Consider the following 22,401-nt stretch of genomic DNA (forward strand, 5'->3'; position numbering starts at 1 on the left):
TCTGTAGAGGCTCCTTTACACTGTGTGATTTATAGCTGGAAGTTGGCTTGAATGGTGAGAAAAGAGGTGGTAAAATCCTTGGTCATCAATCTAATCTGGCGTTCCCAAGATCGCACTGAGAAACACGTTTGCCAAAGACAGCCTGAGACTAACACAGTCAGAAATTTAAGACCAAATTCTCTCAATGTGACCGCTGCTAAGACCCAATTAAGTCTACAAACCAACCAATCTGAATATAAAATAACACTTTGGAGAGAAAACATACTTCTTGTCCTTAAAATGTCAGAAGATAAAATGATTGAAGAAAAAACAAATTTGTGTATTTTCACCTTTCATACGTGCACAATCTGACATCCTTATATTTATATTGTGCAGTCTAACACAGATTGTGACCAAGATTTTATTACAGGCTTCTCTCTCACAATGTGAAACACAATGCAATACACATACACCATCATTGTTGTCTAAATGTGCCTTAAATGAGCTTTGGTGTCTTACTGACTTAATTTTCAACAGGTACATAGAAACAACCTTTGTTGTTGTTGTCACATAGTCTAAACCAGGGATTATAAAATGTTAACAACTTAATACAATAAGCCTTTTTATCTCTGTTGATCACATGCTGTGGTGGACAGTCTCGGATAACTGAGAGCCAACACACATCAACCGTGTATTACTAATAGGATTTCAGTATTTCATAGATAGATTTTTATTGTCACCAAATTGTTTCCATAGTGTATTTTATGTTGTATATGCCGCCAAAACATACATAGATGCATACAAAAACATAACTGTATGCACCAACAAGAGCATACTATACATAACATTTATTCAATACATGCTGACTAATAGACTTACAGTATACGTACTGCAGCTGGTCTAATGATTAGTAGGAAATGGGGCAAAACATCTGCTAAAATATGCTTTTTTCCATCTAATTGTGCTATATATATATGACCGGATGCACATATCTGGATACATTTGGGAAAACCAGCCGTTGACTGCATGTGTGTGTGTGTGTGTGTGTGTGTGTGTGTGTGTGTGTGTTAGGGTACCTGGATGTGCTGCACTGTGTTTCTCAGCTGGACCAGGAACTCCTTGGCCTCTGTGGCTCGGTCCGACAGGCCATTGAGAGCCTGAGACAGCTGACCCTGTGGAGATCAGAGACAGAGAGAGATAGAGAGAGAGAGAGAGAGAGGACATCAGATCAGACATACAGTGGCAGTACTGCTGGTAATTTGTTGTTTTCACTTGTTTTCACTGTATTCAACCAGAGTCTAGTACAGTTTTATAGACAACATGTTTCCAAAATTTTCAAGAATTACAACTGTTTCGCTTTGAGGTGATCAAACGAGTGGTGGAAAATGATGCCATTATACTTTACATATACAATATACTGTGGCTCAGAGGTAGAGCATGTCCTCCACTAATAAGAAGATTGGTGGTTGGATCCTTTCAGCACGCTTGGTGAAGTGTACTTTGACAAGATACTGAACCTCAAATTGCTCCTGAAGGCTGAGCCATCAATATATGAATGTGTGTGTGAATGGATGAATGTTGGCAGGTAGTGTAAAGCACTTGAGTGGTTGAAAGGTGCTATAAATGCAAATGCAGGCCATTTACATGAAAAGGGAATAGTATCTTGTCCATGTTATTAGCACATATCTCTTTTCTGCTGTTCTGATATCTAATGTTAAAAATTCAGAAATCCTGCTTCAAAATCGTTTTCTTTGCCTATAAATGTCCATTTTTAATCTCATTTGGACTCAGGGCATATAGTCAACTCCTCTAATCACAAAAACTGCAGATCTAACCCACTGATTAGCCCTGGCAGGAGTAATATAACGTGCATATTAACATCACTGGGCTTAATGCTTTAGCTCAGATCAGATCCCTTTTTGTTCTGGCCCTTCACATTCCTTTGAACATGAAGACCTATGTCAGTTTGTAGTTTTTAACTCCCACATCATGTCGCTCCTGACATTAAATTCCACCCCAACATCCTGTTTCATGCAGAAATACGTCAGTTGATGGTACATTAAATACTATCTAAAAACAACTTCATAGGACCTTTAACATTGACAGGAAAGTCACATGGAGGCAGCCCAGCATGAAAGTATTTTAGATTCAGACTCCCAGGCCAGTGCATGTGAGGCCTAATTAGCTTTCACCCTGCATGTGAAAATATTCAAACTTTTTTAACAGTGCAGGGTTTGATATAACTACAATGTACAGCGGCCAATTTAAAAACTGCTTTTCACAGCTGCTGAGAAGCTGATATTTTGAAGTTTTCACCCAAGAGACTAAGCCTTATTCTGAGCTTTATTCTCACACTCAACTGACATTTCCAACTAAAACTAAGTTGATTAATGAACAATGAAGTCCCTTAACTGTTGCATGGGTTTATTGTCAGTTAATGGCCTCTAGGCATCAAGAGTTGAACGCGCTGCATGTGACGGGAAATGCCATCGCTTTAGATGTGTGTGTGCGATGACACACAAATGCTTCTGTTTGGATAGTAGGAAGAAACGGGGTGTTCATGTATGTGAAGCGTGGTTGTGTGAACAAGGAGGTGACGGAGCGAGAGGACGCTGCCTGACCCTGTGGGAACCTCGTTTGGTTGAGTGAGCAGGACAACGGCCAAGTTGTGGAGCTCATTGTCTCCTGGGAGGAAAAGAGGGTACTGGGCGTTATTGAACCAAAGAAGAAAAATCATTTCACCTCCGGAAGAGAGCAATAAAACCTGCAACTAGCTGATACAGTGAAAAACTCAGTGAAAACAACCCATCATACACATTTCCCCCCTTTGTGTCAACCCAGCGACTGGCATCTGACGTTAAACTGGTCAAATGGGAATCTGTCTGCGTGGGTCGACAGCTGACCTTTGACCTCGGTGTTTGGGAAACCATGACAGCTGCTGCTAACATGAGTCTTCTGCACCGAGGGACGGACTGAGCTGGTAACAGCTGAGCAAATCCTGAAATGTAAACTTTCCAGGACTGTCAAAGACTTCAAGAAACTTCCTCTTTGTTAGGTTGGGACTCATATTTCAACGTCTCGAGAGAATAAGAAGAATGAGACAACAAGAGGCGTTCGTTTCCTCCCATCTTAGTTAACAACTGTATAACAGATTTCCATTAAATCGTATTAAAGTCAATTAAAAGTAACTTAATTTAACTGTTAGGAACTCAATTTGGGACAAACAACAAACACAAATAGGTTTAATGTCCACCAATAGGTTATAGTTATAGTAATAAATAAGGTCAAAGCAAAGCACAAGGTAGCTCAGGCGTTAATGTGGCTAACGGAAAAAGGCAAAAGGTTGACATGGCCCGACTGGTCTTGAATGGGAGTGAATTGTATTTGCTGCCTGAACGTAGGTGGCTGGATTGGTTGTGTAATGTGTGCGTGGTGTCCGAGGCTATTTGTGTAGTCCTTTCATTTTAGTCCGTCTGCTGTCGATGATGCTTAATGGTTCTTGGTCCAGTCCAATGATTTCGCAGCTCACTCTGATGGATTTTGTTGAGCGGATTAAAGTGGGCGTTACTCAAAGCACCAAACTGGTCTGTTTTGTAGAAGGAGACGATGGATCCAATAAAGCAGCCGGTAGAATTAACTGGTGAACCTTGTGTTTACGGAGAAAGAAGAGGCACTGCTGACATTTGGAGATGATGACATCACTGTTAGGTTTGAAGGTGAGTTTAACGTCAATCGTGCTGCTGAGGTCTGACCATTAACCTTCAGTGTAGGGAAGGTGAACTGTCCATGATGGAAGTCAATGACCAGCTCCTTGGTCTCGGAGGCATTGAGGTTAGGACTTGAAATTGCCTCTTAACTTGGTGAAACTGCATTTTCATATTATGCACCTTGGGCTTTATAAGGACTTACAAGATAAACGTCCTACCTCCATATCAGGCATGAAGGTCAGGTTTTATCTTTCTCACGTCCCTCAAATCCTATTTTGTTCTCTCTGTATTTCCTAGTGCACTAACTTCCCGTTAGCTCTCTGCTAACTTGAATGTGGATGAAATAATTTAATCATGCAGCTCCTCTAGACTTTCCAAATGTTATCAAACCTAATGGATCAAATTCTGATAGTGAAATGAGTCATTTATCCATCGTATGACGTAAGAACAGTGTTTTTGTATTTACTCTCACTGCCAGAAGGGGAAGACAAAAGTATTTTTATTTTACTTGAGATAATACAAATTTCAATAGATGACACTTCCTTGACTGGTCGAAGGATCAGGACATCAAACTGAAGCTGAATTCAAATCCAAATGAGAAAAAACAAAGGTGCACCCTATGCTCCTTGCCTCCTGATCCTGATATATCTCAGAGATGGGACTCTGAAATCAATAAGCTCCATTTCACCTGGATCACTGAGCAGCCACCGTCGTTTTAAGGCGCTGCCAATCACACTCAAGCCAACCACAACATTCATTCAGACTCAGGTGGTTTCATTAACCATCAGACGGGTCACTTACTCTGTCCTAAATCTGAGCTTGTTTTCTCATTTTCCTCTCACTCTCTTATTCTCCTTCTCTGTCCTGCTGCGATACAGTAATGGACGTTGAGGGAGCTCCCGCCTTGCTACAGTTAACAGGCAGCATGCGTTCGGTGACAGAGCAGATGAAATGAAAAGCACTTGATTGTCTGGAGGCGTTTTTCCACAGCGTCTGTTCGAGAGCCTGCAGAGCTCATTCCTCAAAACCAGGTCAGAACGTGCCATGAAAGTAGAGGCTGTTTTATTTCTACACAGCTTACGGCGACTTCCTGTGTTGTAAAGGCACAGTGGCACGGCCGGCAGGTCCACATTTGGAAAGACAGACTTCAGTGACAAATGGGATCAAGACCATGATGGTACTGAGACCAAAGCTTCACAGTTTGAGATCTGGAAATGAAGGATCCGAAAGAGCTAAGAGCAGTTCTCTTACTGTTGCTACACCTGTCGAGCTTTCTGCACAAGGTGGCATATTTAGTTTCTATAACAATAGGTCTTCACTTACGCACAGAAAACAAAAACAAGCTTCTCATTTCTAGCTGACGACCATCGAGGCTGCCGACAGAAATGCTATACATCACTATTCTAAGTTCAGCAGTGCTGCTTGGCTATCGTTGGCTAATTAGCACGTGTCTGAACTCCATCTACAGCCAACTTTTAATGTTTTCCTGTTAATTTAAAAGAACAACCCTGTAAAAACATATACATGATGGGCAAATGATAACATGACTTAGACTGATGAAGCCTCATATAAACTACAGATTAACCTTTAAATATATTTTTGCACATTTGAAGGAGTTCTTTTAATAGTCAGTATGAACAGGAGGAATGATTACAGTGAAGAAAACCTGTTTCACTGTTCATGTGGACACCTGACTGCTGTTTCTGTTTGAATGAACCTATCCTTCAAGAGATGATGAATTTGTGGTCAACACGATGAGACTTCCATCATTTCCAGAGTGATAGATGAGAACTATTAACGATAACTTATCATGCATGATATTTACATCTCATCTTACTTGGATTTGCATTTTCATTCGCCATGGGGATAGATTTCACTGCCACAGCATGATTCATGCTCTTGTAATTTTAGCTCTTGCTGTAGCTCATACGTACATCATCCTCAGAGAGCATGTTTTTTGGGTTGTTTTTTTTTAAGTTTCAGCTCCACTATTCTCCTTTTACATTAATGCAGTGTGACTTCAAGTTGCCTCCAGGGATAAAATGTTCAGGGACAGTTGAAATAAAAGCATCATGCAACATTTGGGTGGAGGAGAGGATGCAGGAATGTTTGGAATGAGCTCCGATTTGGGTTTCACGCAGGGTTTGGTGGTTGTGGTGGTTGTGGTGGGGGGGCTTAGGATGTCCCTGCTATTTGGGAGCACTAATCATCTCAGTAATTAAGCCGAGTGGGAACACGTGCTAGGCATGAATAATTCACCAGCAGCTCTGGGGCCATTCTGTGTGTTTCATTTTCTCTCCGCGCCTGACTGAAGTAGCCAATCTGTCACTGGAAAGCGTGGATGTCAGAGAGGCGTCAGAGCCAATTTGGATTAAAGCCTCCACTAGGAAGTGGGAAGAGCAAGGACAGGAGAAGGTAGGTGTAATGCCAGCATTAAGCTCTAAGTCACTGCAAAGGAAAAGTTTGCCTCTTTGAGCTAATTAAAAAATACATACATCCACAAAATGTTCCAGATAACTTCTGAGTTCCCATAACCTACTTTCAAAAAGCCGGGTTACCTCTCAGAAAAAATTTGAAGTGCCCTGTTCTGGCTCAGAGCTTCGGGGTTAGGGACTTTCTCGTTCTTTAAACAGTCTCTTTAGGCTCATTTTAATCCTGCGTGTAATACACAATCATTTGGTTACACACTGTAAACAGACGTAAACTGAATTTAAGGTCAACATCTGGTTAATAAACACAACAAACACAAAAAAAACACACTATCTTCCACAACAGGGATTTCATGAAAGTGCAAATTAATGTAATTTTCCATTGCTTGATTAATGATTGTGTTTCCCCCCCTACAGTATCAGCAACCAGAGACTCTAACATGAAAGGTTGTGGTTGTTTACACGCACAGCCGCAGTCCTGAGAGAATACAGTTTGAAATATTAAGCAGGCGACTTGATATTTACTGTCTTGGGAACTTTGCTGTTGTTAAAAATTAAGCTTTTACATTTTTCCAGCACATTGGAAGAGTTAAAATTCGGCCAGATTGTGTTTAACAAGATCCCACATGAAACCATCTTCCACAAGAAGAACTTAAGTGGCTGGTGCATTATTCATCGCTTATATCTGCTGTCATCAATAATGCACAAGATGTCGTTAGCTATCCACACACACACAAAAAAAGTGAAACTACAATAATAAGAATGAGGGCTTTGAAAGAAATGAATAGTTTCTTCTTCGGAGAAATAGAGTCCTTATTTGATGGACACCTGGGACGGCACGGCAGGAAATGGGGCAGAAGTGATCTATTCTTGTCAGCGCTGCAGTTATCTGGGCGACGTCTTCTCGCAGATGATCAAGTCCGCCTACCTGCTGATCTAGTTTGGAAGTGTCACAGAGATGACACCTGGTCTGAGAGTGACGGAGACCAGTCTTGACTGCAGCTACACCTGTTGAAGAGGAAGAGGAAGGGATGTTTTCCTGTCAGGTGCTTTGATACTTCTGTCTTTCACTAGATACCATCTCTTGGTAATTGAGGATCATCTACTCTATATAGTTTCTGTTCTTTTGGAAATAAAGTCCCACTCCACTCAAAAATGTGTTTTTCTTCTTGTTCCTTCAGTTGGATGTTTGAGCTTCACTGTGCAGAATGATGTTTGTGCAAAGTTTGACACCAGAAGTTTGTTTTTACATTAATCTGCTAAAGGAGGAAAGTTTCAGTGCTTGCCTTAAATAAAACTTTACTGTGTGTATCTACGAGCAGGATTTGTGACATCACAACTAGTCTGGAAGCCAGTTGTGGTCCTGTATGAAAGTTATACATGTTTGATGTGGAAACTTGAAGCCTCCAGTGCACAAACACTGAGAAAGGACTTTAAAGTGAAGTAGGACACATCTTGTGTCCAGCAATTAAACTTTTGAATAAAAAATATTTGCATATTCACAGATTCTGAAGCCACTTCTAGGAGGTAATTTAACTTTTCTTGTGGAAAAAAGGCTAAATTAGACACTAATTATTATTCAAAGCAGAGTACTTCTAAAAATGTTACATGTCTTCACACCCTAGCAGCACATATCTTTAAATCCTGTAATCTTAATCTCCTCTTTATTCATGCAGCATCTTTCAGAAATCCTCCAGATGTTTTTTGTCTCAAACCTCATGTGCAAACTGATATTAGAGCATCTGTGGTTTATTCCTCTTCGAAACAATGTAAAATCTAAACAAACTGCATTACTAGTAGTGATGGACATGAGATTCCTGAGTCAGACACACTAATGTGTGGACTAAAGACTCTAGGCCAAGTCTGGTTTGGTTTAGAGGCAGATAGCTCTAAGTTAAGAAACGGATGAGAAGAACTAAAAACTACAAACAATCCCAGCAGGAGTCACATTAATAACAGAAGAACGGAGGTGCTGCTTATGTCATGTATCTACGTGCCATGTGACAGCACACACAATTGCAATATGAATAGCAGCAGAGGTTATCCTTTTTAAGCTCTACTTTCATGACTCAGTGGTGCAAAGTGCAGACAATGCAATTTGTTTTGGGCTCACGAGGCTTGGACGCATGTATTTTCATGGCCAGAGGCATGAAGTGCACCTGTGCTGCCGCTGGAAACAGGTTGGGATTAAGGGCAACGCATCATCAAGTGTAATAGGGAGACAAATCAGCCATGACAAATCAAATCACCACTTCAGGTAATTGCTACCACTGAACTATGTAAGCAACAGTGCTCGAAAAGGTGTCCAAACATGAGAAATTGACTGAGAGGACGGGCACCTCTTTTCATCCATTATTCTCAATTAAGGCTGCAACAAACAATTATTTTCATTATTGGTTATTCTGGGTATTATTCTCTCCATTAATTATTAAGTCTATAAAATGTAAGATTAGAGAAAAAATGTTATAATTTCTCACAGTGTCATCTTTAAATATCTTGTTCAACATATTCAGTGTTCATTTACATAAAACACAAAGTAGAAAATCTTGACTTGAATTATTTATTGATTATCAAAAGAGTTGCAGATCACTTTTCTGTCCATTGACTAATCGATTGATCGACTAATGATTGCAGCTCTATTCTCAATATTGGACCATTTCAGGGTTCATTATCAGACTTTCAACAATTATACAAAAACAGAAAACTAGGAGCATTTTTATTCTCTTTTGGCTAAAATGGAGGCAATCTATCATTTGACTGGGATTCAGTGCAGCTGTTTATATCCTGTAAAGCATTTATACTGTTTCTATGGTAACTTATAACTTAATGATGAGATGTAGCAGTGATTAAAACAGAGATCAAACTGTTGGTGTAACTGTAGGTGTCTTGATATACAATTTTAATGATCACCTGCCAGCCAACCAGATATATCTCAGTACATTCTTGACCTTCTTAAAATATCATGGACTTGAATATAAATGTAAAAACTAAGTTATAACAAAGCTCCCTTTTCCTCTTTTAAAGTTTATAAAGTTTGTGTCTGAACTTCTGATCCAATGAGGTTTGATTTAACCAATCAGACTGCTTCTTCCTCCAGTGAATCTCCGTTTGAATTAAGTCTAATTTGCTTGTTTTTGAAAGATCTCGGTAGTTGTGAAGATAACTAGGCAGAGACACTGGGACAGACTGAAGATAATTACATCCATTTTCAAAGTAACTTAATGATCAAAAACAGCGACATTGATGGTGATTATGCTGTTGATCATTTTGGTGTGGGGATGATTTTGGAAATGAGGTCAGTACTGTACAAGCTTTAACCTGTCCAGAGTCTCCGTTACCCAGATTTCAGGTTGAGCCCACTTTCTTACGCAACTGGTGTCCTCGTTTAAAGTGGGCTGACTGTGTTATCGCAGCATAATAAATGATTCTGTTTTAAAATTTGACAACTTGTTTTTTTTTTTTTGGGTCGGGAATCAAATTTGTATAAAGGGAGAAAGAGAAATAAAAGTTCTTTCTTTCTTTCCCAGTTGAGCCACAAAGGAAAACTGGCACGCTTGAGCTTTGAGACATTAATGTTTCTCCAGTTCTCCGCCTGGAGCAAGTTGAAATATTCAGCCGGTCTGTGTTCCCACCCAGAAAAGTTATATAAAATATGTCAAAACAAAAATACCTTCAGTACATAAGCAATGCTTTCTGTGTGGACTCAAGCAGCAGAGTGGACATGAAATATTCTGTTAACTTTTTGACTCATTTACCCAAACAATGAGATATTCAAGCTGCCTCTCTTTATCCTGCTCGGTCTCTGTTTCGCTTCCTCTCTGCGGGCATTCTGGGTCATTCTGTCGTTCTCTCATTTTCCTGTTCGTTATCTCCCTCTTTCATTAACATTTACACAGCTAATCTCTTTACATGGGAGCTCGAAGGGTAAATATCACCCGGCCCGTAATGGAGCATCAACCTAAACGGCTTCCAGACATCCAAGTCACCCCACTGTGAAATTTCATTCTCTGTAGACTTCAGTCCTGCCTTTTGTCCTCCTTCTCATCCCCATATCAGTGAATCACAATCTGCTCTCCTGAACAATTGAACAACCGTGTCATCTATCTGCACGCACTCTCACTCTCTTAAAAAAAGAAGCAGACGTATTGTACTTAAAGATTTAGTCCACAGAATCGCCACGGGCCGATTTATTGGCTTGTCATAAACAATGTAAGACTCAGGAGAGAGAAGAGGAGGACACTGAAGAGAAGAAAAGGCACTTAACACATGACTCATGACTTTATGTCTTGGAGAACAGCAGGATGATGTCACCAAATTATTATATGATATTTTTACCAACAGACACAATATGTGATGGGTGACTCTATACATAGTCAGTGGAAAGACGCAAGTAGACACAAATTGACGTGGAGCTTTATGGATCTAGTGGGAAAGGAGTCATGATTTGACTCCTTTCCCACAATAACAGCATAAAAATCAAGTTTCTGGTGAATTGTGAGTCCAGTCAGAGGTTGAAATGAACCCAAACACACAGAAACACTCCCACAGGCGAGGCCCGTTGTTAGCAGGCTGCTAATGTACAGTTGGTACATTGGCTGCTTGGGGCGAATGAACACAAAAGGCTCAGCGGTTCATTTTGCCACAGAAAATGAAGCAAATTTTAGAGATAATGTAAATGCATATAAAGTCAAAAGATGCAAGCAGACGTGAAATTCTCCCAGTGTGCTGCAAATTGAGACAAATATGCATCCATGTGAGTTGAAAATGTTTCAACTTGGACGATATCTGTTATCATATCTGCTTCATAAATAAAGAGAAATTCTAAAATATACTTTCAACCTTTCAATTGGGACTATCTGTCCATCACAAGCCTGCATTATAGGATATGTTGCAACTGCAAGACTGTAAAATTGTTTTTTTGACTGATACTGGATTTTTCCCAAATGTGGTTACCAAACACTTGTGGTAAAGATATGTAATGGAGGCTGTGGTATTTTACAGTTTAAAAATAAACGTAATTTCTATAAAAAATGACATCAGTGCTCTAAAACAGTTAACTTCACTGGGAATTAAATAGGTATATATTAAACTTGAATGAGGAAAAATGATTAAAATATACATATAATGCGACCTCTATATCTTCGATAGGCCAATAATATCAGTTGACCAATACAGTATATCAGTTGGGCTCTACTGTAAACATTACTTTAACATAACTGCTGCTTTTTGGTACATCCAACACACATGAAGCAACATTAGCATTCATTTAAAGCCATGTTTCTGCCACCTGTTGAACATAAGTCTGATATTCACTCCCCTTTCAGCTTTGTTTTGGTCTCCATTAACTCTTGAGGTGAAATATCTGGCTCTTCATGCTCCACAATATTCACCAGCTAGCTCCTAACTTTGTCTGTCAGCTGTTTGCTCGACAGGTAGTTTATTGCTAGAGGGTTATTCTGTGCAGAAAACAGTTGCCTACCACAGCAGGAAATTAGATGAGAGTGAACCAAAACAGTAAAGTTGAAAGACAGAACCAATGTTGGGTGAGGGTGTTTGTCTATGACCTTAGAGGCACAGCACATTTCTTCTCTTTAGTAATGAAGTTCATAAATTTTCAGTATAGGACAGTTTCCTGCTGGTTGTTATCTGGATGTCATGAATGCTGTGCAGCCACAAAGCAGATCCGCTGTGGACACAATGGGTCCAGACTGACAGTCCGCCTCATTATTATCAGACAGGAGTTAAGCAGGAGAGAAGCACAGGAATCCCGCCGAGTTAAGACTTTTCCTTCGATCCCACTGAGCTCAGGCAGAGTTGCGGGTAGTAGCCCACCCAGACATGAATCAACTGCTGCTGACAACATTGGCCTCAGGATTGAGATGAGACTTTTAAAATTCGTCCTAGTACCTGCTCTGTCTGTCCTCATTAAACTTAGTTTTTGGGGCATCTTGGATGAGAGCTTGCAGAGCATCCATCTGTGCTAACATCGTGTCAGGGTGTGCAGGCTGTCTGTTTATGTCAGGGGGGCTTAAGATCAAACACATGGTGACATTAAAGAGCAGCACATGTGCACACTATGAAAGAAAAATTCCTTAAATCACTTGCGAATTCCTAAAATTACTCCCTTCTACAGCCTCTTTCTGCTTGCGTGCAGAGCTCAAAGGGAGATTTGCAGGGTCGCCCAGGTTAAAATCTCTTCTGCCATCTCTGATTTATCTCTCCTCTCGTGGCAAGAGGGCAAATTACTAATTTTCTGCTACAATCTGCTACTTATTTTCTGCACCCCCGCGCATCTTCTTGTACATAAGCTTCCACTATATCTGATTAATCACCTTTAATTGCCACTACACACACTGAGGCGACAGAGCGTGACCTAGATAGCGTTCGGGGTCCTTCGCGACCTCTTATGACATCCATGAAGAGACGAGGAGATTTAACACTCTGACGTTGCCCCTTTACTCTTTTTAATGTGATTTACGGAGATTAACGCAGACATTCTGTCACTGCATAAAACCTTCTGACACAAATCTGAAGAGGCAGACGAGTGCTGGACTAACCACACTGTACAGCTCCTAAATTTCTGCTCGTCTTTTGTGACTGAAATTGACTTTGGAGACATGAAATTGATTGCCATTGTGGTTTAGACATGGTCACGCAGTCAAAATCAGGGAGGGGGGGGTTGGGGGTGGGGGTTGTCGGAGATAACACATGCTGGTTTTTATTGCTTGGTAGACCAGCAGATAAGTTGTTTGAGCAAATGGCAGAGTAGGAGCATGAAGAGCAGGAGTAATGATCTGAAGCGGCGTTCGTTTTATTACACATGGGCACACATTAAAGTCACTGACATGCTGAGACACACACACACACGTAGAAGAGGAGGGGAATGCCGAAAAGCATCTGGGATGGATTCCTCGTGGGGTCCGGTATCTTAGAGACCTCTGCTGCTCTGCGCAACATCAAGGGGGATTTGGTTGCCATGGCGGCAGGAGGTTCAACTCTTTCTCCACTAAGAGAGAAATGTTTCACAGAGATAGAGAGAGCACAGTTTGTCCCAACGTACCAAGACGGCGATGATGATACAGATTAAAGACCTTGAACAAAATCCCAGAAGAAGAGATTTTATTAAATGATAAAAGATGGTGCAGCACAAAATGTTCAGCTCTAAAATGTAAATGCTGCAGGTGTTGAGTTAAGATATGAGCATGGTTCTCAGTGTAATACTTAATGCATCGGCATTAGGCAGAAGCAGCAGCCAAATAACTTTGATCATTTTGGATATGAAGGAAGAGAAAGATGTTTATGCTCGTGATGTTCTTACATGAACAAAGACATTTTGCTACTCGTATATGAAAAGTGACAAACCCACAAACACTCATCTGAGTATTTTAGCACCTTTCAGCTCATTGTTTTGGTGTCACAACCACGACTCTACTGTTTTCGTTCACTCTCAACCTTCTTTCAGCCAAAAATCTCCCACTGTACGCTACTGACACAGCACAAAATGGCAAAGAGACAAAGTTTGCAACTAGCTGGAGAACGTAGCATTTAAAGATTTAACCCTCCTGTTGTCTTCGTGTCAAGGAAGGAAGGGAGGAAAGGAGGAAGAAGAAAGGAAAGGAGGGAGGAAGGAAGGAAGGGAAGAAAGAGAGAAGGAGGGAGGGAGGAAGGACAGATGGAAGGAAGGAAGGAAGGAAGGAAGGAGGGAGGAAGGGAGGAAAGCAAAGAAGGAAAGGAGGTAGGAAAGGAAGGAAGGAAGGAGGAAAGGGGGATGAGGAAGGAAGGGAAGAAAGAGAGAAGGAGGGAGGGAGGAAGGACAGATGGAAGGAAGGAAGGAAGGAAGGAAGGAAGGAAGGAAGGAGGAAGGAAGGGAGGAAAGCAAAGAAGGAAAGGAGGTAGGAAAGGAAGGAAGGAGGAAAGGGGGATGGAGGAAGGAAGGGAAGAAAGAGAGAAGGAGGGAGGGAGGAAGGACAGATGGAAGGAAGGAAGGAAGGAAGGAACAGTCAAAACAGACGGGGTCAATTTGACTCGGGAGGACGATACAAAGGTCAAGGAAAAACAACATCAAAACAGAGATAGGTGGATTGGTAAAAATCCATCAATGATACTGAATGTACAGGCATCTACGAACAATGGTGATTGTAGGAATGAGCAGGCAAAACACTTAGCAGGTTCTCTATCTGTCAAAAACAATGTGTTGAGCATTTAAAACTAGTGCTATTTTTTAAGTCGCTTGGCAGAACATTAAAGAAACATTTGCTGGTTACAACTTCTCAAGTGTGAAGAACTCTTCTCTATTTTAAATCTTTACAAATTGAACATTGTTGGCTTTTAAACCATTTGTCACTAATGTCATTTTACCATATTACTATTTGGCTAATATATCAATATCCTGATGAGTGTTTCCTTGTCCTGGTTTTACAGGCTGCATTACAGTAAAGTGATGTAATTTACCTCGTCTATCATTTGCATTTACCCACTTAGTCATTATATCCACATTACTGTTGATTATTTATCAGAAATCAATCAGATGATATCGAGGTCAAATATATCATGATACTTGATTTTGTCCATATTGCTCAGCCCTTTTTGTCACATAAGTCAGTTTGAAGATGACACATTGGGTTCAGTTGTGATGGTACAAGAAAATCTGGCGTGACTGATCAGATTTCATCAATCATTTCATTATCTGAGCTTCCTCACAGTACAGTGTGTGTATGCTGAAGTGAAAGTGACACGTGAGATACTGTATCTGCAGGACATGGAATAGCTTCTCATTTTTCCCCCTGATGAGCAATGTGAGGAACACCCCGAAGCTACAAAAACATGCCCATTCCCAACTCTGCCAGCTCGGAGCTCTCAGCCATCTGTCATGGCTCTGTAGGCAACAGCTTCAGATGACAGGTCAGAAATAAGCAGGTGCCACGACGCAAGCCAAACACGGAGGCCACAGGCTGGTTATTGGCATCAATATTCCTGTTACCACTGATTGGTTTCTAAAAATATACTCCTTCGGCCCTTTTTCCTCATTCTAGATCCAAGAAAGATGAAGCAGGAAAGGGTCGCCAACTTTTCAAGTGATGGCAATTTGATGTGAGTGAAATGCTCGACCCCCACTGATTTTTCCATCAATTTTACAATTGCCTCATGCATCTGAGGTGACACACTATCACGCCACCATCTACAGAAGATGATGGGACTGGAGGAGTGTTTAATGGCTGTTTTGGATTCAATTCTGACTTTAAATGACAGGGAGCGTATCTTTAGCTGTAGGGAAACAAAGCTGTGTGTGTTTGTGTGTTTTTTGTGCACAAAAGCTCAACACATTCACCATTTTTGCATAGAAACCAGGAGACACCATTACTACACATCACTCTTCCTGTGTGTATGTGTGTGGGTGTGTGAGTATGAGGGAGCTTCTATATCCAGCTCTACATCCTCCTTCTGCACTGGGAGCTGGAGTGTGGAGGTGAGGGTTACTGGTGCGGAGGCGTATAGATAAACTCAGCTGTGCCTTCTGAAGCACAGAGCCTCCCTGCCCACAACAACTCGGTGTCCAAAATAGCATCTCAATCCACAGCAAAGGCCCGCATCTGTGCATCACTGGTGGGTCTTATTAAACCATAGCTCCAAAATTAGCCGTGCCTAATGATCTCGGGTCGCCTGTGAGCTCTCAATGCAACACAGATGATGTGGAACATATATATAGGGGGAAAGGAATCCTCTGTGTGGAGGCTCAGGAGACAAATGGTCAAGAGCTGAAATCCCTGCCAAAATCTCTGAGCAACTTACAAGTTCGTCATTTAAAGACAAACACACAGGAGAGCAGATGTGATAGGAGCTGTTTCTTGTTGATAAAGGAGGCCTGCTGCTTCTGGTTGTCCACTCGTGAGCAGAATTTCAAACAGAGCTGCCTCCTGACAGCTTTTGCGCACCAAAAGACACCGGAGTTCCCTGTTTTGGAGAGGTGCGCATTTCTTTTCTTTGAGAATTAAGTGAATGAAATGTTTGCTGGAGGGGAAATTCATTCATTCATGTGGTGCATTACATAGCATTAATTTAAATCCAGTGTGACAGTATAAACATACCCAAAGCAGCCATAATCTACAGGATGTTAAGCGGAGCTGACAACGCAGCGCAAATGATTTTCGAGGCGTACTTGTTGCTCAGCTCAGATGATGATGAATCATGGTGAATCAAGCAGTCAACACACACACACACATATGTAATACGAATTCAAACAGCGCACAAAGATTTTACAGCCTAATATTTTTTACGCACGTACCTTGTGCAGTTTCCACATTGCGCCCAGAGCTTTGACTTCATGTGTGCCGTGTTTGCCCTCTTCCAAACACTGATAACACACGGGCATCTTACACTGCACACAGTACATGCTTAGATTCTCCAGTTCGTGCTCCGTGCATGTGGAGATTTTACGTGGACTCGTTCGGCGACTTATCCGCCCCTGCGCAGGGGGAACCAGGCGATGCTTGGCGAGGGGACCCCGGGGAGGATGGCACCGTAGACGGCACGGGTCGCAGTAGAAGACGTCGCACTGCTCGCACATCACGGTGGCCTCTTTCGGACTCTTCTCGCAGAGCTGACATTTGAGAGCGGCTGCTTTGCTCTGCTGGTACCTGTCCACAACACCCTCCAACACCCGGTTCTTGGGGAATCCGCGGAGCCCCCGGTCGTCCAAGATGAGACTGCGGTGACACTGCGGGCAAGTGATGCAGGAGTTGCGGGGAATCGGAGGTAAGGAGCCGGGCTGTGGGAGGAGATGCTGTTGCGGGGGAGGCTGGGGGACAGTCGGGGGGAAAACACGGACCCCGTTTGGCGATTTTTGGCAAGGGGTGGTCGGAGCGCTGACGAAGCCCCCATAAGAGCCATAACCACTGTCCGCCTCGCTGTACAAACTCATTTTATCCAAATCCAGATAATCATAATCGGAGACACCGGATCCGGAGGCTCGGCTGCTCTGTGGAGATTCAGCATCGGGGGTTTGCACAAGAATATTCCGAGCACAAGCCAGGCAAATGTTGTGGGAGCACGGCAGTATGATGGGCTCCCGGTAGAAAGAGCCGCAAACAGGGCATTTTAACTCTTCCTCCATTTCATCCATGGCTGCTATAGTGAGGTGAGAGATTCCTCTGTGGCGCGTAAAACACAAACAGGAGAAGTTGCAGCAGAGCCTCGGTTGATTAGTGTGCGCTGTGTGTGCGTAAACGCTGCTCCAGTCGGGTCCTACTGCGATGACTGCAAGTGCAACCTTGACCAAAGCAAAGGCATCAGCATCGAGGAGGCAGACTCACAGATACGACACACTCTTCACCAATAGACACGCAGCATCACCTCAGCCCGGGTTATCATTGGATAACCAGTGGACCCCAAACAACCATTGGATGCCTCGTCTGTCAGTGTGGAGTAGGTCTACTAATGAGCTTTACTGCGAGATACAACAACAGATACTGTGTCTGTAGACATTTAACTTAACGTGCAACACCAACTTAATTGTTCAGGGGATTATAAAGAAAACAATGCCAGACTTTATTCTTATATTGAATAGAGAATAAATTATAGTGCCAATGCAGACACGCAGTAATATTAGATTAACTACACATTCTTCGTTCCTATGGTGCTTTGAGAATAACAAAACCAAAGAAAATATTGTGTTTCGTTGGAGGATACTCTCTTAATCCGATTAGTCTAGAGGTGGGAGGTGAGTAGCAACCACAAAGTAAACATATTCAGTTACAAATCCTGCAAACACGCATTTAATTAGTCTATCAAAAGCATCCATGACACTGAATGCCCCATTTCAGAGTATAATTTTTATTGTTTATGATATTATTGGATTGTTGTTAATGATGCATTCATGTGTAGTTTGTTGTAGCTGCACTTAATGTAACTATATAGACTACTGCTGGGGGTTCATTTATGATGTTTTATAGGCTCATCGTTTTATAGGCTCATCGCAAATTAGAAAATTAGCTTCTGTCATTACTGCTGAATATATTGATTTTCTTCTATGATTAATCAATTAACAATGTTGTCAATAGAATGTCAAGAAATAATGAAAAATGTCCATCACATGCTTCAATGAGGTGTCTTCTATCCAATTATGATCAATTTACAATATACAGCAGGGGAAAGCAGAAATCCTCATATCTGATAACCTGGAACCAGACGATGATTGGCATTTTTTGCTTTACTGTATAAATGATCTAACTTATTAATTGATTTATCCTTTCAGCATTATAAAGCAGTGAAAACAAATAAAGCATCTAAAGCAAAAACTTCAATATTTTCCATTGATTTAAGGGTTAGAGTTCATTAGTTCATTATCTATCCAGAGAGACCTGGTCAAGAGAGCAGCATTAAGTGTTACATCAATAAACAGTATAAAACAACAGTCACACACAAATGAGTAAACACGATATCCAGTTGTATGCAAATGTGGTGGAATAGAATAATTCAGTAGAGAAAAGTGGACATATTCAAATGAAGTACAAGGATCTGAAAACTGTTCATTACAATTCATTAATGTGCTTAGTTACTTTCCTCAAGAGCTGAAATGATTAGTTAATTAATGGAGCTATTATTTTGTTAATTGGTTTTGTACAAATGCCCCAAAATTAGCTGGTTTCCGCTTCTCAAATGTGCAGATTTCATGCTTTTCTTTGTTTAAAATGACAGTAAACTACCAATCTTTGAGTTTTGGAGCGTTGATGAGACAAAACAAAAGTCTATTTTCTGACATGACCAAATAATGAATCAACTATTTGAGTGAATAAAAGGCAGATTAATCAATAATGAAAATAAGATGTAACTCTATTCTCCATTGTATAGGTTTTATCTCACTGACAAGAACAGGAAATATTATTTTAAACAGCTTAATCCAGGATCTACATGAGCCCCCAAACGGCTCTCGTAGCTGCTTCTCAGAGTAACCTCGCAGGATTTTGGTTGTTTGTTAGTTGAAAGTCTTCTTCTCTCAGCTGCCAACGGAGCAAAGATCGCTCCTGAGGGGGAGACTGAAAACATGGAAACTGACACCTTGTGAGATAAGATAAAGAAGCAACAGCTCTTCACTGCACTCAAAAGAGGTTTTCTTTCACTACCCAGAGCTTCTCCATTTCTACAGCCAAATACCTCAGTCAGCACTGAGACGTCCATGGCAACATGAGCTCCCATTTTAGTCTTAGAGTAAGGCTGTTGATGGGGAAATGAAATGAAATAATCCTATTTTACGGAATGCCTGTTTCTCAGACCCTCAGAGGGCAACGTGAGGCCACTCAGTTGGATTACATTTGCATATTTTGTAAAGCAGTTGGAAGAGAATGGGAAGAGCATTAATATGGATGCCTTTGTCGTATAAAGATAGCCAGTCAGGCGTTCAGTAATGTGGCCAATGAATCACAACGTATGCTTGCTGATAAACACCTCAAGTGGACATTTTTAACATCTCAGTGAGATCAGTTTATAATGTTGATTCAAATGAAATACTTATAAGCAAATCAAACTTTGCAATGATCCTCCTGCAAACATACAGACAAATTCATATTGTCATAACATGAAATATTCACCTGAAAGCCTAAAATTGTGCATCTGATCAACACATTTCATATTTAATTTTCTTCCAAAGCCTCTTGTGATAAAATTTCTCTCACTCATAATTCTCTAAGATTTGAGAAAACATACAACAAATGGCAATGTTATCCATGTAAATATCTCCCTGGATTTAAGCTAATACAGTGTTGATTCAAACCAAATGTTTGTAACAAGTCCATCAGCTATTTTTGGATGTGTGCTTGCTGACGCCTCCAGCATGATGACATTGTTCTCTGTGTAATCTGCTCAGTTTGAGGCCACACAGCATCTTCCTGTTTGCTGCCTTCGAGCGGACAAGTGGCCAATCCTCCTAAATCTCTATTTCATCTTTTTTTCTTTTTCTTGTAGCAGTGCCATCTCTCTCCTGCTGCCAGGATAGACACACCATCCGGCTCTGAGAGAGAAATCTTCACAGATTTCCTTTTACTTTTAAGTGATCTCATCCAGAATGCGCCTAAATCCGTCATTAAATTGCATTTTTGGCGACCTGGAGATCAACACAGAAGGACACAGAAGGCGTCATGGGGACAAATGTAAATAGCTTCAGATTACTTGGCTGGTGAGGACGTAGCAATATCACATTAATTTCAAATAAAGTCAAATAAAAGGAATAGAGTGACATTTTGAGAAATAGGCCTTTCCTTTTACCAAAAATTAGGTGCAAGGATCAATATCATATACAGCTCTTCTTATTTCCATGTGTCCTTCATGGATCAGTAACTGGTGGGAGAAGCTTTTGTCTATTTCTGTCTGAAATCAAGGAGCCATTGTTTAAAATATTAATTATTTAAAGTGGTGAATCTGCCATCGTTATCATCATAAACTGCTTTGGAACAATGAAGACTTTATTTAACAGGTTTTCAATTATATAAACAATCCTACATAAACAGACTGAATGTCAGAGAACATAATCCCATAACCCTCCCCATATGCCTTCCCTTGGGACCAAGAGTACACAGAACAATGGAAAGTTTTGACACAGACATAGTAACCGTCACAGTGGGGGGGGGGCTTTTCAGACTTGTTTGTTTAATCTTTATAAAAACTAAAGAGTTACTGAAGTAGTGTTTTTTTATGAAGGGTAACATGCTGGCGAGCACACTGACTTCCTGCACTCTTGCTCTTGTTGTCACTTTGAGGTTGCCTGGCAACTAAAAAGAGACTCCAACTCAGTGTCTTTTTTACACTTTAGTTTTTGGATTAAAGAAATGAGATGCAAAGTGCTAATTAATGAAATTTAGAGGTGATTAGAGGCAGATTGTTTTATAACCTTTGGACACAGCCGGGCTGCTGACACTCATATCAATCTACTCATTTAATCAGAGGGAATAATTGGTACTTTATACTATAAAAAAAACTGCATTTTCACCAAGAAAACCACTAAAGCATTGGTGTTGTTACATGAAAACATTGCTACATGTAAGCTGCTCTTAAAAAACGTTTCTTTTATGATCAGTATTTTGTATTTTTGAGTGATCCTAGCCTACGTTGTGTCCTTACTATCACATCTGAAGAGAAAATATACCACTCAACAGAAACCAAACGCTCTCAAAAAAGCTATTTTATTGTAGCTTTCAATTTGTTTGCTATTAAGAAGTCCATTAATGCAACATCTTCAGCACCTAAATGCCTTCCATACTAGAGGAAAAGCTCCCGTTATTATTAGTTAAAGCAATATTCAGCTCACAGTTGAATCGTCCTGCTCGGGGCTCACGTAATTTATTGGTGTCTGCCCCTCCATCGATAAGGGATAACGTCTCCTTTGTGTGTTGGACTGAGTCTATTAACTCCTCTTACCACAAATTCCTCTGCAGCCCCAGAGGTATCAAGCCATCTGTGTAAAGGAGTACACAGACTGCAGGAGCTTTGCGGTACACGGCTCGGGATAGATAGGAATCTCTATGGTGATACTGTCAAGATATGAATAGAAGCGGCTGGTGTTTTTGTTTTCTGAGCTCAAGCTTAAAGAACGTTGTGGTGTTATCACTCTTGAAAAGGATAAAGTTACTGTAATTTGGGTGATAAATGATGATTATACTGAGTCCCAAAATTACACAGCAAACCAAACAACCTCCTTTAGTTTTGAATGAAAGATAAAAAAAGAAGTTTATTGTCCAAATGAGGATTAACAGGTGGATGGATTCGGTTGAAAAGTTGAATTATATGTAGTGTATCAATATTATTTCAATGGTTATATTTAATGGGTAATACAATATGTAACATTTATGTCTAAAATTAATAATCCTTAAACAACATATAGTCTACTTCTGAGCCAAAACTATTAAAAACTACAAAGTATGTGGGCATTCAAACATTACTAATCATTCTTTAACATATTCCAAAACCGCAGCCTTTAATATGCTGCTATCACAGCCTCCACTCCTCTAGGAAGGTCCTCCACAACATTTTGGACCCTGGTTATATAATGCCAGTTATTTGCCAGCTATTTGCGAGCTATGCCAGTTATGTGCTCCCATTCAGCCATAAGCGCTTTGGTGAGGTGAGACACTGATGCTGGATGAAGAGGCCTGGCTCACAGTCAGCGTTACACTACATTTCAAAGCTGTTGGAAGGTTTTGAGATCAGGGTTGTGTGTAAGCCTGTCAACTTCTTCCATGACAAACCATTTCTTTATGAACCCGGCTTTGTCCATGGGAGCTTGTTATGGCCTCCCTCTA

The 22,401-nt window shown here is 40.9% G+C and overlaps 1 protein-coding gene across 1 annotated transcript in view; it reads right to left on the minus strand.

Annotated features, from left to right (window-relative positions):
- trim9 (tripartite motif containing 9) overlaps nt 1-17,342 on the minus strand; it is a 40,797-nt gene extending 23,455 nt beyond the window's left edge. Inside the window, exons 1-2 of the mRNA XM_053335432.1 lie at nt 16,398-17,342; nt 1,056-1,151 (exon numbers count right to left, since the gene is read on the minus strand). Coding sequence (XP_053191407.1) covers nt 1,056-1,151; nt 16,398-17,234 — 933 coding nt within the window. The 5' untranslated portion in view covers nt 17,235-17,342. The remainder of the gene's footprint in view (nt 1-1,055; nt 1,152-16,397) is intronic.
- Nucleotides 17,343-22,401: the final 5,059 nt, after the last annotated feature.

Source organism: Scomber japonicus, chromosome 16 (assembly GCF_027409825.1).
Source record: "Scomber japonicus isolate fScoJap1 chromosome 16, fScoJap1.pri, whole genome shotgun sequence".
In the NCBI taxonomy this organism is placed as follows: domain Eukaryota; kingdom Metazoa; phylum Chordata; class Actinopteri; order Scombriformes; family Scombridae; genus Scomber; species Scomber japonicus.